Below are 17,786 nucleotides of genomic sequence, written 5' to 3' on the forward strand. Positions count from 1 at the left end.
CATTTTATTTTCTACCACAGAGCTTTTTTTCGGTGCGCCTCTGGTAGACTGTAAAATATGAATTTGATTTTCTGGTTTGTTTGTTAAGAACACCCTGTATAGTCAGAATGCTATTCAAGGAAGAACCAAAAGGAATGACACGGTCACGCCCTTTCCAGCCCGACTACCACACTTGGAAAGTTATAAATATTCGATCAGAAAGCATGGAGATGTGCCATTGGGTGTTAAATGAATTGTGTATTATCTACAACTTTTACACATGATACCGTTGGTACCTTTTCTTCAAAACCCATGTTTTCTTTAAAATGGTTCAGATGAGCATTAAAAGTATGCCGTGTTAAGGACACTCGACAGCATATTTTCTGATAAGACACAAAGAGATTAGAAATTGTGTTGTAAGAGATCTGACAGTTTTTAAATTGGATCGTCCCCGCTTTCATGCATTTCATGAAAGGAGAGAAATGCTACGCCACTGGAAATGTTTTAGCGGGAAGCGCAGCAATTTAAATTGCCCAAGGACGAAGGTTCGCGAGTGTGTGCGCATGTTTTGCCTTTCCCCAAGTGAGAAAAGGGAAGTAGATAGCTTTTGGTGGTATGTGTTTGATTCGCAAATAATGTATCCGTTATTTTACTTTGTAACTACTGTAATTAACATAGGCCATATGGTAATTGTTTTCCATTACTTGCTTGTTGAATTTTATAGTGTGTTTGCTTTATAAATTTGAATTTGCAAGGCCTTATAAAACATTGCGCATGTTCGTAAAGTTAACAGATGAGCCGTATTAGGTAGCGTTGTTTATTTGTTGGGGATGTCACATCCGTAGTTCTCTCATGTACGTAGAAGTTTTATTGAGAATGTGGCTTCAATTACGTTTATAGTATGGTTGCTCGGTATCGTGTATTTGTAATTATGAAACGACCTACAACAGCTCACAAACAAAGAAAACTAAATGAATGCAAACACAGAACCATTGAACTAAAACACTACACAGAACGAACTAATTAAAAACGGGTAATTATTTATACAGAATAAACGTTATATTACGCGCGCTCGCGGAAATCTTCAGGAACGGTCAAGAGCAGATTTCCGAGGCGATGATAATTACGGAATCCTCCACGGCGTGGCTTTTGATCGTTGATGGAACTTCTTGTATGAATACTGAATCGTTGTGAATTCGTAAAGTCGTCGAAATTTGCCTTACTATGGAGAGTTCGGCTTTATCGGTTGCCTCACCATAGGACAGCTCGACTTGATCCTACTACTTAATATGGGACAGCTCGCAGCAGAATGAAATCTAATTCTTGTGCGCTGTCTTAAAAGCCCTGTTCGACGGCGGAGAAAATGTTTCGCAACTGCGTGGGGGAAAACACCGTGGTGATTGTAGCGTGATGCGTATCAGCTACCATATGTACCACCACAATAGGAATTTTAATTTAGTTTCCTGTTTTGAATTCATTGAATAGATTAATTATTTATTAGAGCAAGATTGAAGATTAGTACAGGGTGTTAATACACGTTAGGGCATACTGTAGTTGTCGATGTTTAGTAGATATGGTGATTTTTCCACAGGTGTGGGTGGCTTTCATTTGAGATTAATATACAGCGTGTTTTAGAGTATATGGGAGATTTTGAGTATGAATAGTGTTTCATATATCCTATAACATTTTTATTTTTTTGAAACAATTTTGAATGTGATATAATAAAAAAAATAGATTTCATAACACGGAAAATGATGATTGCGTAATGTAATCTTTTAAATCACAAACTCCTATACGTCCTTGAAATGTAAGACGAAAGTGAGGTTAAATTGAGCCCCTCTTCAATAAAGAACCTCAACATTTTAGTTAAAGGAGTCTGTGTATCTTGTACGGGAAGTAAAACTGAATGTACTTACTTATTGGTGGGCACATTGGTGAGACACAGAAAGTTGTTCCTTACGCTGCGCAAGCTTGCAAGAATTTGTGCGAATGGTGTTACTATAAGATCTTCGCCGTGGCTGTAACAAAAGAAAGGAACAAATTATTCTATGATATATCTCTTCAAATACGTTGACGAACAATAGTGCATTAAACCACATTATGCAAAAAGCTATACATAACAATTGGCATACGAGTGTAAATTTAGTACTAATACGCGTTTGTAAAAAAATGTGTTTGCCGCCATGCTTTAGCCGAGGTCATTTGACACTTTGTCAAGGTTGAGACTAACATTTGCACTGGAAATACCGCATGATCGGGGCAAGGCGTGACACTTTCACTATCCCAAAATCGCCAAGAGCCATACGCCCATATCATTACATTCTGGAAGTTTAAAGATGTAAGGGTAGTAAATTCTTAACTAATTTAACACACTGTCGCATCACGCACGAAGAGGAAAGTACATGTACTTACCGGCGCCGTGTAAAAAACAACTTTAAGAGCGGGGTCGGTGACATCTGGGCGCCATCCCCAAGCGTGTTATACTAACGTAGTGATTTTCCATTTTTTTCTATTTTCCTTTACCATTCTAGGCCTATTGTTTTCAAATTGGTGTCGTCGGAAAACGCGAACAACTCCTGCGTGACAGAATTTTGTTTTTTTCTCGGGGCGAAATTAACCACCTAATATTAGGCGCGCGTCGTCGAAGGGTATTCGACCTTGAGCGCCCAAACGTTTCTTAGAGCTCTAATCTCGGTCTCTCTTGGTCGTGTCGCCAATAGAAGCTCGAGATATGAAAAGTGCCCCAAAAATTGACTACTAATCCACGAAAATGCGAATTGTCAAAAGTGGCTAACAGGATACTGATCTGCCATACAAAAATGCGCTGAAGTCCTTTCGATCTTACACGAGGACTTGGATCATTTTTTATTAATGAATTTGAGTTAGTTGCGAATGAAGGTGTTTGGAACACACCCTGAACCAGAATCAGAAAACATAAGTGACAACAGACTAAAAATGTGAACAAAGGAACAAGAAAGACCACCAGGAAACGGAGTAAGCGGACTAAAGAAGTGGTGAAACTGAGACGGCAATAGAAACTGGCATCTGGAAAAAGGAAACTAAAAAAGAGAATGCACAAAATGCAAAATATACGAAAAGCATAAACGGAAACTGGAAAGAAGAAACGAGGATCAAAAAACGGAAAAAAAACCGAAGACGAGGAACAGTCACTAAGAACGTAATCTGGAACGAGTACGACAATATGGAACCGAAATAGGAGATGGAATCGTGGAAAGAAAACGGAAACAGGACAGTGAAACATAACTGGACACACAGGTTGGTAACGGGATACCGACAACAGAAAACATAAAACAATCGAGACACGTAAGTGGGAAACAGAAATGGGAAAGAGAAACCAGAAACCCAATCCGATAATATGGAACGGAAGCTAGAAACGGCGGCTAGAAATAGGCCCCGGGGCGAGAACAAGAACAAAATCCGGAAATAGCAGGAATGAAACCTTGAAACGAGCATTCTACAACGGAAACAAGGACACAGGAACGGGAAACAAAAAAGAGAATGAGAACAAACACTGGAAAAGAAACGGAAGCACATAGGAGAGAGCTAAACAGAATTATAATACAGGAATGGGCAAACGAGAAGTAAAAGAGAAGTGGAGAGGGGTAGCGGAAGGGAGTGTAGAAACAGAAAGAAAGGGAAATCTACACCAGAAAGAGAACTAAGAAATCGATTTTGAGGCGAGCACAAGAAGCGTGAACAGGAAACGGGAAAAGAATAAAAATATGGAGTGGAAATAAGACGGAAATGTACGCAGTAAATAAAACACAAGAAAAAGAAAATGACAAGAAACGGAAATCATAATCGGAGAAATAAATTGAAATAAATGGCGCACATTCAAAATCTACGTTAAATAATGCAAGAATAACCAAGCCCTTTATGAGTACAACTCCGCTCCTTTATAACCAATCACGATAAGGGGTTGAGAAGCACCAGGGACTGTGGTTGGGTAGAAATTGGCGCTGAGACCTTTCATTAGAGCAAAGATAATAGTATTATTTTTGACTAGAGTACCACCTCCCCCCACTCCCTCCCACCCCCTCCCCCTCATCCCTAAGACAAAAAAAATTCAAAGGTCGTCTAGTATACTTTCAAGATATATAGGTTACCTATTACCAAAAATTCCAGAGCGCTAGGATCATTCCCCGAAAAGTCGTTCAAAGCCGCAGAAGTAGGCCCGTTCGAAATCCAGGGGTGATTTTTTATCGTTGGCACAAAAATAATGTACCGAAAACCTCATTAACGAGTGACAAAAAGCGAGTTCATGATTTTGGGCATTCTGTCCGTCCGTCCGTCTGTGTACATGATAACACGAGAACGGTTTTGAATTATCCAATTCTGTTTTGAGTGATAGGTAGATCAAGGGTGAAAGATGTGAAATTTAATAAGATTAATTTGACACCTGTAGGAATCTGGAATTAATATACATTTCTATCAGGAGAGGGCGGTAGTTTCGGAGACGTCATGTTTTTGACATTCCCACTAGTAGGTACCATTACCATCACCATTACATTCCCACGTCCTTCCAAACACTATATAAACAGAAACCAGACCAGAAAGGGGACTCATCATAGAATTATTGTTTTCCTGATGCTAAGCACTTCCTTTCTGTTACCTGGTCGGATGTTAGCGATTGTAAATCGCGTTCTGACACCAGCCCTGTTGAGAAATGTACCTCAGACGTGTCGGTTGTATTACCGCTCTCTCCCCCAGTTACCGTCCGTGAATAGCCGTGCTCATAATTAAGCTATACCTGTTGTAAAATTTCGGTGGACGCTGCGAATGTATATTCACGCTCGCCCGGAACAATCCCTCCTGTATATACCCTGGATAATGTTTTAGTTTTGTCGTATAACGTAAAACTTACTTGATTTGTATTGATAAAAAATTTATAAAAGAAATTGTCTTTGAAACTACCTGCCGGTTTTTGATACTGGATGCTAACCAGGTTAAATTACAGATAAATAAAACTACCAAGAAATGTCAAGGACCCGTTTTGACGTTTCCAATTGGGTCGCATTCAACAATTTTTATTTAGTTTTCTGTATAGTGTAAATATTTATTTAATTTGTGTACATATATTTTTAATCATTATATTTCTTGTATTATACCAAGGTTTAGTTAATTAAAATAGTGGTGACCTGGTATCTCCGGCTTTAGAGCTACCCAGAACAACTTCCGGTGATACTGAAACGTAGGCAACCAACCATACACAGTTTGTCTGGGCGAACAGGAGATGGTTTAAAAGGGAGATTGTAGAGGTCCTTGGGTTACGAAGAGACAAAGGGTAACCTGTAACCACTGGGACCGTTACATCCTCAGGTAGAATTTTATTGAATTTTTCATACAATCCTGTTAGAGAAATTAGAACAATTCCTTTTTTAATAAGTTTTAGTCTGACAATGGTGGAACGACAGCAAATTACTATTTCCCATTTAATCTAGAGCGTCTCGTATATTATTAATACCATTCAGTTATGTTCCCACAGCATATGCGCCGCGTTTTAATTAATGAAAATCGAAATTAAATAAATTAAGGTATTGGCTCATTAAAAATTAATATATGTTTTCATTGTGACGTTTGCAGGGTTGTTTACCCTAAACACTATTAATTAATTTTAAAAATATAGCGCAAGTATGAATGTACTGCCTACATGGGCGGAAATATAATTCTATAGCCTTCTTGAACGAAGGTATTAAAGTGACCTTCGCTTCGCTTCATTAATTGTGCATCGATTTCGTAACTGTAAATGAACTGCGCATTTATTAATTGTACTTTGAAATTACTGCATAACATTTTATATACCTACATTTGATACCATCAACAGCATTCAGAATTCAATCAAAAACTCTGTTAAAAGCTCTTTGTTATAACGGAATAACTGCAATTTCTCTTTCAGGGTTACTCATTTGCTAATACAAACAATTGAAAAACGAGGAAATACAAATGCGTAAACAAATAGCATATTAAATTTTACATATAACTGCGTCAGTGCAATTTGCAAAATTAATGCCGCCATCTACCAAGACAAAGGTAATAAAAGGAGCTTTTCATAACAAAATATATCTTTTCCTACGTAATTCAATTGCTCTCCATACAAAGTGTTACGTACCCGGTTCTCTAATATAAATTCCTCTTCACCGAGTGAATGCTGTACTTGGGCATTTCTCATATTCTTTGATTAGAAAGAGCGTTGCCATGGAAGCTCCTACCTTGCCTCAAAGTCTGAATGGAAAATTCGACGTAAATTGACCGACGCACGATGTAATTACGGAGCAAATAACCTATACTTATCGACGTTCGTTTTTTCGTTGTTTGGCGATAAAGTATTAATAATCTGACCCGCTATTTTCTTGTACCTAATGAAAAGGGTCAGGTTCGGGAGGGTCCAAAATCGAAGGAGCGCAAAAATCTAACCCCCTCTAATAATTAAAGAAAATGATTGATTTCGATCATGTTACTTCAATTATAAATCAACAATTAGAAACACAGGGCGCTTACGTTTTCGTTAGGTCTTGAGAAAAAGGGAAAAGCAATAAAAATTCTTTCCAATATCCCAATCGCAAATTGAATTTTTCATTTAATTTATTGAATCTTTTTTTTGCTTGCGTCGGGCCTACCTTAACATTGGAAATATTTATGTTCAAGACTAAAAGACAAAATTATGATCGCGTGATCGAGTATTGAGTTGTGGACTAAGTTCAATGGCGTCGCGTTGCGTGTTTGTGAATGTAGTATTGTGTTTTTATAAGTAATTTTGCCCGATATTTTGATACTAAGACACTCAAATGAAATGCAATGCTCCATACGCCACGCGGTAGGTAGGTTTTTTTGGGTATTGGATGATAAAGGGGGTAAACACTCTGAATGTCATTCGACCCCCGGAATTTGTCTGAAAAATCCACCCAAAATTAATGATTTTTTCAGTTTTACTCTTAGAACTCCAAAACGGTGCGTCGTAACGATATCTGTCTCGTTTCTTTTGTATTTGTCGCTATTTGTTCTAGGCTCCGTGAAATTTTAATCGTAACGATTTTAGGCTATATGATCGACATCCATTGAGTTTTTTGTAAAGACAGTGACTTTTGCGCCTTTCATTAATGAAATCGGAGTATAACTTTCAAGCGAATTCTATAACTGGTACGTGGGTAGTCTAACTGGTCGTACTCCATACACTGATTAATGATTATTAGCAATTATTGACTTTTAATTAGGATTTATGTAAAGACTTTCACGTGTTCATATACGTATATACTATAATTTCCATTGTAAATATTGTTAAAACATTTCAAATTGGCATATGAGTTTTGAATGTTATTGGTTAGTAGCGTTATTGATTTTTTATAGCTCCGTTAACCCGCGTACATTTAGTAACGGGTGATCACAAATTAGTTGCTGTCGAGTAGCCTTTGGAAGTTTTAATTAAGTACGATTTCCCATGTAAACAAAAATTCCAAAGGTGACTCAATAGCAAATCATTTTTGATCGCATAGTATATGTAACGTAAATGGATTGTTGATGTACAGATGGTGGGAGTGTGAAGTTAACAGGTTTGCTTTTCTCTTTAATTGGTAATAGTGTAAAATTACTGTCGGTGACGTCAAGCACAACATCTCGTCTGTTGTTACAGGACTGCTCATCACAATATTGGAATTTTTGCAGCCACCAGTGCTCCGTTCCTCTCTATCCCCATCTCCGTTCCAAGGGATTTTTATAAAAGGATACACAGCGACTAAAATGATACACCGAAGGCAGAGCCAAAAAAAAACCACGCACGTAAGTCGACAAAATTAGAAAAGTTGGTTGAAGGAAGCGAACCGCCGAAAACAACACCGATCACCGATCGCAAAGTAAGGAGTGCGGTGGAACGAAAAAGGCGAACCTAAGTGCTTCAATTGCAAAGGGTTTGGGCATTTGTCACGTGATTGTGAAACCACGTAGGAACAAGAGGACCGACGAAATAAAAAGATCTGAACAGCTAGTTTGTGTTCAAACGGTGGAAGACGCGAGGGCCCTGGAATACTTTAAGGATATCATCGTCGGAGACGAACACTGTCTATCCAGTATAATAGACGGAGGTAGCATTATTTGTACAATTAAACGGGCAGCTGCAGAATGGATTAAATTGGAACCAGTGAGTTGTACACAAATTATGCTATTATATTTTCAGCTCTGTCTAGCTCATGCGAAGAAAAAGACATAAGTTTTGCAGTGGGCGGCTACCTGTGACTGTTTTTATACTAAACGATGCTACGTGTAGGCATTGTGACGGAGACACAGAATACAAGTATAAATTGTGCACAACTCTAATCTTGTGGAGTAATCTACGCTATATAATGCAAGATGAATCAAGCCCTTAGAGAAATTATCGCAAATATTCCAATTTCCCTTTGTAGGTACCTTCTTGCAACATTTTAGAGATATTCACAATTAAGTTTTTACATCGCCGGTAGATGTGTCTCGTCTAGACGTTATTTCTGCTCTTTGAGAGTACCCTCCTACGACACTCCGTTTGGTGGATATTTGCATTGAAAGTGTTGACATCACCAATAGATGTCTCGTTCTGACGTTCCACTTGCCCTTTATGAGGACCCCCTTCTGACACTTCGTTTTTAAGATATTCGCTGCGACTTCACCAATAGATACGTCTCGTCCATACAATTCATTTTGCCCTTGTGGGTACTTTCCTCCGACAAACCGTTGTCGAGATATTCGCTCTTAAAGTTTTGACATCACCAATATATTATATTTCTTCCAAACGTCCCAATCACCCTCCCTCCTCTGGCAATCTGATCTTGAAATATAAGGAATTATTTAAATCTGATCACGATAAGGGACCGAGAAAGAGGACAATGGTTGGTAAAAATTGATTCCTTTCGTTGAGACCTTTCATTAGAGTACCATGAAGGATAAAACTAGTTCCCCTCCCCCATCTCCTCTTTTGATAAGCAGAGTGGTAGTTGGCAGAAAACAGTTCCTTTTGTTGAGACCTTTAATTAGAATACCGTGAAGGGTAGAACGTATGCATAGGCAAAGTCTGAGACCAGTGGGATGTCGCATGTAAATGTTATGTACGTTTTATATCTTAAAAATAGAGTCTCAAAAAATAATTGTTTTAACTACAAGTATTACCAATATCCTTTTTGAAGGTTATTGTTAACACATTAAGTTACTTTTGTCGTTACGAAAAGTTTGCTTGTGTTACTTTTGTTGTATAGACATTTAGATATGTTTGATTTGTAAAGTAGTTTTATAGGGATAACGCGAACGATTATTTTTGTGAATTACCGTTTATATTGGCAACTTTGTCGTTAAGTGTTGATTACAATTCCTAGTATACGAGTTGCTCGACGTGTCAAACGTTAATTTTATTCTGGCAATTTATATGCCGTGCTGTTCATACTCTCTCTCCCTCTCTTTTTGTTTTATCTGATTGCAGATTATTGGCAAACAGCATCCTTCTGAGCTCAATCGATTAGCAAATTAAATAGAAGCAATAATTTCTACCTGGCTTACATAAATCAACAAAAAACTACCTATCTGTGGTGTAATTAGCTTTTCGGTCAAGACGTTTTAGACAGGGTAAAAGAGACACAAGAAAAATACTTACTTAGCAAAATATGTGAATCACTTATGAAATGAACACATGAATCAAAGAGAACTTTAGGCGAGGGGAGGGGGCTCGGCCGAAAGAAAGTGTGGAAGAAAACGAATTTAGCGGCAATCGGGTGCAAATTATGATTACTAATCCCATGGAGTTAGTGGCTAGTTTTAAAAGCGCATACCAAAAGGTTTTTCCATGAACGCAAAATTTTCATTTCCTTCCAAGTACAAAGGTTTATTTTTCACCTGAGATCTTCCAATTAGTTTTAATTAATACACTTCTTTATGAAGCGCGCCTCTTCAATTACCGTTATTTATTATTGGAGCAGCTTTCCATCTGCCTTGAGCAAGATGAAAAAACCGTCCTCGTTTATTTACGCACGATTGAAACATCTAAGCAATTAATTAAACATAATGCGCCACCCATTCAAAGATCTTGAGACCTTTGAAAAAATCCTTCATCCCTTAGGCTCTCGCATTTGCGTGCTATGATTGAGGGCGCGTTTTAATGAAATTTGATTTGCATGTTAAAAGTTACTCTCGAAGTAGGCACTTAAATTTCATCGTTTATGCTTAATGTTGATGGATTTCCATTATAAAACTTGCATTTAGTCACGCTCCTGATTTAGCTTTCGAGTGTTTTACTGCCATCGTTCATATAATATTACGCGGAGGGGGGGGGGGGGGGGTAATAAATTCAAACTTCGCCTGAGGAATGTTTCTTTTTGTTCGCTTTTCGACAAGTGGAAAAGCTACTGCATGCTTGCGACCGTGTTTATGAGGAAGTATATTTCTGACGACGCCGCCTCGAGATATTTAAAATTCTCATAAAAGCATCCTTCTATTTACATTTTAACAACGTTATGGTTTCTGCATTTATTACTATGACTCTGGTACAACAAAGTTGGCTCTGCGCACGCGTGGACTCCATTCTTATCATTCATACCATACGTGTCAAAGCCTACACAAATTTGTGATATTATTAGTGTTCTCCATGAAAAATACAGCTTATACATTCCGTCCGTGTGAAGGTTTGAGATCTCAGCACTCTGACCTTGACACTTTTACGTTGTTTTTTTCAAATTAACTTGCGTGATTTAATTTGGAAGTTAAGTCTAAACATGATTTCATTGTCTAACGCCTGGGTTACATTAGAGGTAAGTAATTTTCGTGGGCGTAATACAAATAGCAACATGTTTACGTACAACTACACTTACTATACAATGCGCCAAAATGTGTAGGTAGGTTCGACCTTTAGTATTCACTATTACCTTCCTTCTATTCCCTACTACTATCACAGTGAAATGACTTTCAAAGTTTATGTTTAAAACCAGTTGCCAAATTCTTGACAGAGCAGCTTCCTAGTTCAAAGCAAGTATTTCACACACAAAAAATGTTTTTGACAGTCTTACATCCTTTATGCCTAATATACACTGTCATATTAATTTGTCGTGCCGATTAAGAAAAAAAGTTATGGTAAAAATCTATATTTTTCATGTACCATAATTTTACACTTTTGCCGTTTATTAAAGAGAGACCATTTATAATGTTGTATCGCCGTCTGCCCGTCTGTCTGTCTGTCTGTCTCCGTCTGTCTGTCCGTCCGTCTGTCTGTCCGGGCGCAGTTGTGCATGATAACTTTTGTATTTGCACAATCCAATTTTCTTTTTTGTTAAGATCTTTAAATGAAATTTTGTATGTTATGTATCTCGTCTTTGATTGGTCGTTGGTTCCGGTCGCCATGTTGGAGCTAAATTCCAAATCAAAAAATTTGTTTTGCGCATAGGCAACCCGATTTCTTTTTAATTGTGAAGATATTTAAATGAAATTTTATATGTAGGCGCCTCCAATAAAGGTAAAACTAATGCCGAATCAAAAAATTTCTTTTGCGCATGCGTAATCCAATTTGTTTATATGTTAAGATATTTCAATAAAATTTTCTCGAATGAAGGTAAAGCTAATGCCAACAGCCAAATCAAATAAATTTGTTTTGCGCATGCGCCACCTGTTCCGACTAAAAATACACAAAACCATTATTGCGCATGCCCAGACTCACATTCGTTGTGTGTAAACTAATGCTTCTAAAATATTAAGGTAGGAGGTAGGATTCTTCTTAGAAACTGGAATTGAAGTAGCGCGTCAAAAATGGATTGCACATATGCAACGTTATCTTTCTTTTTTGTGGCCGGATTTTTACGATTTTAACAGAAGTTGCATCTTTCAAATGGGAAGATTTTTAACTTGTTTAAATTTGTGCTTTATTTTTTATTATTGTGTTTATCTATTGTTTTTATTTATATTTTTGATTTTAATGTTACAGGGCAACATATAATTAAAATTTCCTAATTAGAATTAATTTAGTTTTGGCGAAAAAAATTTTGGGTTTTTAATTTTGATTTTTTTTCAGTTTTTTTTTGTAATAAAACCTGGCACTATTTTTGTAGGTTGTACACAGAAAAATAATGTCTTTCGAATACCCTAATAAAAATTTTGGTTAATTTAAAAAAAAAGTTCGATACCGTTGCAAAGCGTTCCAAAGTTTTTTTTTTTCAAAAATCTGGCCCGTTACTTTCCGTTTCTATATGCCTAACATACATATCCAAAATTTGAACCGAATCCGTCGAGCCGTTATCTCGGAAAATTGCCAACATACGCACACACAGGCGCGCGAGATTCTTGCCCCATTCTCTTTCTTAGGTTTGCTTCTATTTCAGGTGCCTAGCTATAAAATTTCACTTAAATGCTTTCGTAAATAAGATGCGCATGCGCAACACATTTTGAAGACGTTGTTAGTTTTACTAATATTCGTAGTGTTGACATATATAGTTTAATTTAAATATCTTCATTAATAAAAAAGTTAGCATTGCATATGTTAATCCAAATTTTTGACACTGCGCATGCGCAAAACCAAAAAATATCGGTACTACGGGATCCCTGCACCAAGCCCTTTGAAATGAACCCCATATCGCCCAAATCGGTTCAGTCGCGTAGAAGTAGTATGTGTGACGGACGGACGGATTCACGGCCGACAAAGTGCAGCCAATAGCGATTTTTGACTTTGATCCAATCTTGAACCAGAGGCAAGCTCTTAGAGCTAAAGACGCAGACTTCGGATGGCTCAACACCGACCAAACTGCCGACGAAAATGGGCGGAGCACAGCCTCAACCAATGGCGGGTGTCAGTAAGGCTGGAGAACCGCGCAGTAGCAACAAGCAAGCTGTCGGCCCGGGTGGTGCAGTTTAGATGAAGGTGGACTGCAGTACTAAGGGTCCCTGGTTCGAATCCGGAATCGGGCATGGATATTTGTAATTGTATAGTGGGTTTGGTTGGTAGAGCAGCCTTAGCTGAAACCCCACCCATTCAAAAATAAAGGCAAAAATGAAAAACAAATAAATAACGATAGTAAGTAGCGATCATAGATATCAATAACCCTCTGGCTTACGGCTAACCAGGCGGATATGGTACAAAATCACTTATCCAAGGTCTTGATCAGTATCTGTTCGCCCTAAATGGGGCTACACTAGCACTCACAATCAGGGGTTAGAAGTACATTGCCTTCAGTGGTGGAAGGAGGTGGTGCTGCACATCTAAGGGTAGTGCAGGAAGACTCCCTTTCTAGACACGACAAGGCTGCCATCTGGGTCCCGTGGGAACCGGACCACCTGGTGGCGGTCAAGCGGCGCTTAGAGGTGCAAAATTCCTGAGAAAAGGTTGGCAACTGATGTCTCTTCCACAGAGTCGTGAAGGATCGACCTCAAGGCCGGCCCGTGCGGCGCAATGGCGTGGAAGTCCGACTGCGACACTCAGTGTCCCTGGTTCGAATCCGGGTTAGGGCATGGATATTGGTAATGTGTTGGTAGAGCAGCCCTTGGCTGAAACCCCGCCCACTTAAAAATAAAGCCCACAATAAATAAAATAAATAAAAAAAGAAGCTGATCGTTTTCGGCATTGAGGAAAAGAACCAGGCTGCCTAATCACGGCAAGAAAAACCTAGAACGTGTAGTTATGTTCCTAGCCACCTTAAAGATGTTCTGCTACCACACCTGTGTGGCCGTCATATCACGACTATACAGCATAGCTGTGACATACAGGGTGAAGCTCAAGTAGTAATAGCATCAGTATATCTCCCAGGAGATACTGTCAACCTACCTCCCAATAATGAGACGGCAGAACTGATGAGAACTGAGAACTGCCAGAAAAACAATTAACACAGCATTAAAGGGTGTGACTCAAAATGCTCCCCATACTACATGGGGGAGCAGTAACGTCAACCCTAGGAGTAAATATTACTTGAATATCTGTCAAGTACTAATCTAAGAGATTCCCAATCAGAGCAGAGAACCCACGTTCGTTACTACCCGAAACCAGACTGTGATTGAGCTCAGTCTTGTATCATGAGTATCTCTGACTACATAACGAACTGGCAAGTCACTCCAGAAGCGACTATGTCCGATCATAGAATAACTTCATTTGAAATTAACTGCAAGGGAGCCGTCCAGAAGAGTTATCGCAACCCCTACGTAACGGATATTCGCCTTTACAAACATCTCCTGGGAGATCGCTGGACACAGTGGGAGTAATCATAGATATAGAAGGGGCTTTTGACAAAACAACCTTCTAAACAATAGAAATGGCTTTCCACCACCGCGTAACGAAAATCGTACAAGGCTGTATTTCGAAGCTGCTGAATCTCACAACGTTGGTGATGACATATCTCGTGAAATATTAAAGTGCACAGTAGTGAAAGGATGTCTCCAAGGCGGGGGGCTATCACCACTTCTCTGGAACTTAACTGTAAACAAACTTCTCTGTCATCTCAATGACAGGAGCTACCTACACGCTGGAGTATGCGGACGATATATCCATACTAATAACCGGAAAATACCAGAGTACCAGAAGAATGGTGTAGGAAACACTCCTCTTGTTCATCAATCCGACAAAAACAGAGCTAGTTCTCTTCGAAAGAAAAAGGAAGGTAGAGAGGGAATACTTCCATTTTCGGAGTTGGTGAAATATCTAGGTATCACACACTAACTTGGAAACATATATTCCAACTCAAAGCGGAAAAAGCAAATAGGGATGAAAAATTGGAATCTCATTCTAATAATATGAGTACCTACAAAGGCACTAATGGCAAAAAATAGCACAAAATGAGCATACATTTATTGCACGTTCATAAATTAGATATTGAGATATCGGTGCCCTGCTACAAGGACCCCAGTTTATTTTAACGGTTGGGAAAACAAGGAAATCCACGAGCTGACGATCAATAAACCAAACGACCGAAATCACTACTGCCGTCAAATTATCATAAAACGTATTAGGGTGTATTTTTAGACTTTACTACGTCTCTATAGGTTTTTCACTTATTTTCGTACATCCACTAGTAAAATCAATGGCTCCCCACGTAATAAATAATTCATTTTCGAATTTACGTATTTATTTTCGGCTCTAATCACAAATGCCATTAATTTTTGATGAAATCCTCTTCTTTGGGGGAATTGCCGGAAAAAATTACACCACCGCATAAGCTGAAAGCCGACGACTTTGAAAGGATACAGATAAACTGATCACGTACGAAATTATATTTTATTGCGCTGTCAGGAATAAAAAAGACGTACGCCAATCCTTGTCATGCATATGAAAATTCAATTTTACCGGAGGTATTTTCGAGAAACGCGCTCGAGCTTGAAGAACTTTAATATTATGCTATGCTTTATATGCGGCGGCGGTTAAATTTTAAAAAATTATTCCCAGGGAACCGATTAACTTTGTTTCATTTACTTCAAAATTCCGATGTCGTGTTAACGTTAATTTGTAGCCGAAAGGGGTTGGAGTTAACCTATTTTGCGAAACGTTTGAAATACGTGTTTTAATTTGTATTCTTTTCAGAATTGGGTGCGAATTAATTAGTGGTGGTGTTTAATGGGCAAGCCATTATTAACAGCTTCGCAAGACTGTACTTTATATTTACGGAATAGAGCTCTGACGAATGCGAAACCCATCCCGAAACACAACCAAAAAAAAATACATACATATCTAATAAAGCCCACGTACGAAACTAAAACAGAATAAGAAAGAAATTTTTCTACATTTCTTTCTGAAGGTGAAATGAAAAGTGTAACTTCATCAAACTTGTGCTTAGATCCTAAGTTTCCACCCTCTTCGCGAGCCCAACCAGCGACCCGAAACGAAAACAATTTGCTGCAAAGCTGTTTCTATTACTTTGACTTGAATAATACTCCTCAAATGTTCATGTTGTGGCCATGGTACGGCATCTTGGAGTGGTTGTAGACAAAATTGTTTTTGTTCAAGCTAGTGTTAACAAATTAAAATGAAAAACAATAATTTATACCTTAATAAATAGTTCGCTTACTAATTATTCCTCTTGTTTGACCTCACTTAAAAGAAAAAAAAAGTTCATAAAAATTACATGAAGCCTTCATTTTCATGCCTACCTTATGTGTAAGCTAATTAGTTTCAATATAAGCACGTATTACCGCCGAAGTAAGAAGATGTGAATTCGTTCGAAGACTCAGTTTTTTCTTAAGGAAGAAGGAACGGAAGTGAGAAATGGATATTATTTTAAATAGAAAAGGAAAACGTTAATCGTAGATTTTTGCTTGGTGGGCGTTGTATTGAAACGTTTAGAAAGATAGTCAGTTCTGCCAATTATACAGTTTTGTAGAAGAATCGGCCCTATGCTGTATCACTATCGTTAAGAATAACGATATCGTTATGCGGCCATAATTTTTTAAAAATCGGTATGCTGTATCACTCGTAGCAAGTGTGGGATAACGACTATCGTAATTCTCTATCGTTATTTTGCAACCATAACCAGAAAAACTTAACGACAGGGTTCATGCTACCCGTTTGGGGCGTAACGGTCCTGTCAGCGATTAGTTTGGAGTTTAAGTGGGTGTTAAAGAGAAAGAAAATGAATAATTTTCAAGGATTTTTGCAAGTAGCTTTGTTTGGGCAATTGGAAAATGTAATAAGGAGGTGAGTTCTGTGCCTTTTAATACTCGTAGATTATGTTTTTATTGAGACATGAGGAAAACATCCAACGAAGAATTTTACGAGGCAACAGCGATCCGTTTCAGCTGGGTGAAATTGATTTTCAAAAAAATTTTCGAGAATCTGTAAGGCAGTATTTGGTGGTCCATTTCCGCTGGCAAACTCCTGCCACAAATGTTTGATTTTGTTTGCCTCCAACGGTTTTGTCTTTCCGTGGAGGATTATGTTATTACTTTCAATAAAATATAACAAGTCCTCAAATTGTTTCCTAGTGGTTTTTCTCCGCCTCTTATTATTCTCTTCGACAATGTCGTGAAAAAACAACTAGGTATAGGTACACGTACAATTAATAATACAAATAATTTTAAAGAAACGTCTGCATTTCCAAATCTGGCGGGCATTTGTTTAAAGATAAAGCACGCACCACAACGCCCTCTTATATTTTATCGCTGTGGTATTTCCAATGAATGTATTCTTTATTCATTGGGTATTTCACTCTTACACGCACTGCCGTTGCGCAGCGTTCCTTGTTTTCTAGAATGTGACACTTTTTTCCGAAATAGCCACTGCGAGATACCGGGCAACGTTACGATACCGTTAAAATATTGATACAGCATATCGCGTTTATCGATAGTCGTTGTGGTCATCATAACCTTTGATCGTTAATCTGCGATAACGATTGATCGTATAGAATAACGAGAGTGATACAGCATAGGGTTGAATGTCTAGTTGAGAGAAGCTCAAGTGTGTGTTACGAGTTAAGCGTGTTTTATGTTTACGAAGAAGTTATGAGTGAAGTCAAAGAAGTGGGATTTCGAAGCACCATTCAGCTTGGTATTTGTGGTTTAGTGCGTCTGTTTGATGAAAAGCGCATTTACGACAGGTTGATAAGGATTATTTAACTTAAAGTAATTAGAACTTTATATAAATTTAATTGGTGTAATCGATCGTTTGTTGCGTGTTGTGTGTTATCTGGCCCTGAGTGCCTATATTTCTTTCAGCCCATTAGATTGATTGATGTTGAGTAAATTTTGTTTCATCTGTAAAGGGTAGTTTTGTGTTAAATCGAGGCCAGGAGATCAGAGTTTTCATATTAAATTTTTCTACTTTATATCCAAAATTACATCAGGTGTTAACTAAACATTTATTCTTTGAACTTTTGGAGGCG

At 38.1% G+C, this 17,786-nt stretch overlaps 1 protein-coding gene across 6 annotated transcripts in view; it reads right to left on the bottom strand.

The window, feature by feature from the left end:
- The window catches only part of LOC116176360 (cAMP-specific 3',5'-cyclic phosphodiesterase), a 416,659-nt gene that overhangs the window by 108,122 nt on the left and 290,751 nt on the right, over positions 1-17,786 (bottom strand). For all 6 annotated transcript variants that reach the window (XM_031494887.1, XM_031494885.1, XM_031494883.1 and 3 more), the window contains one exon: positions 1,896-1,997. In XM_031494887.1, coding sequence (XP_031350747.1) covers positions 1,896-1,997 — 102 coding nt within the window. The remainder of the gene's footprint in view (positions 1-1,895; positions 1,998-17,786) is intronic.

This window comes from Photinus pyralis, unplaced genomic scaffold, assembly GCF_008802855.1.
Source record: "Photinus pyralis isolate 1611_PpyrPB1 unplaced genomic scaffold, Ppyr1.3 Ppyr1.4_LG7, whole genome shotgun sequence".
Taxonomy (NCBI): Eukaryota; Metazoa; Arthropoda; class Insecta; order Coleoptera; family Lampyridae; genus Photinus; species Photinus pyralis.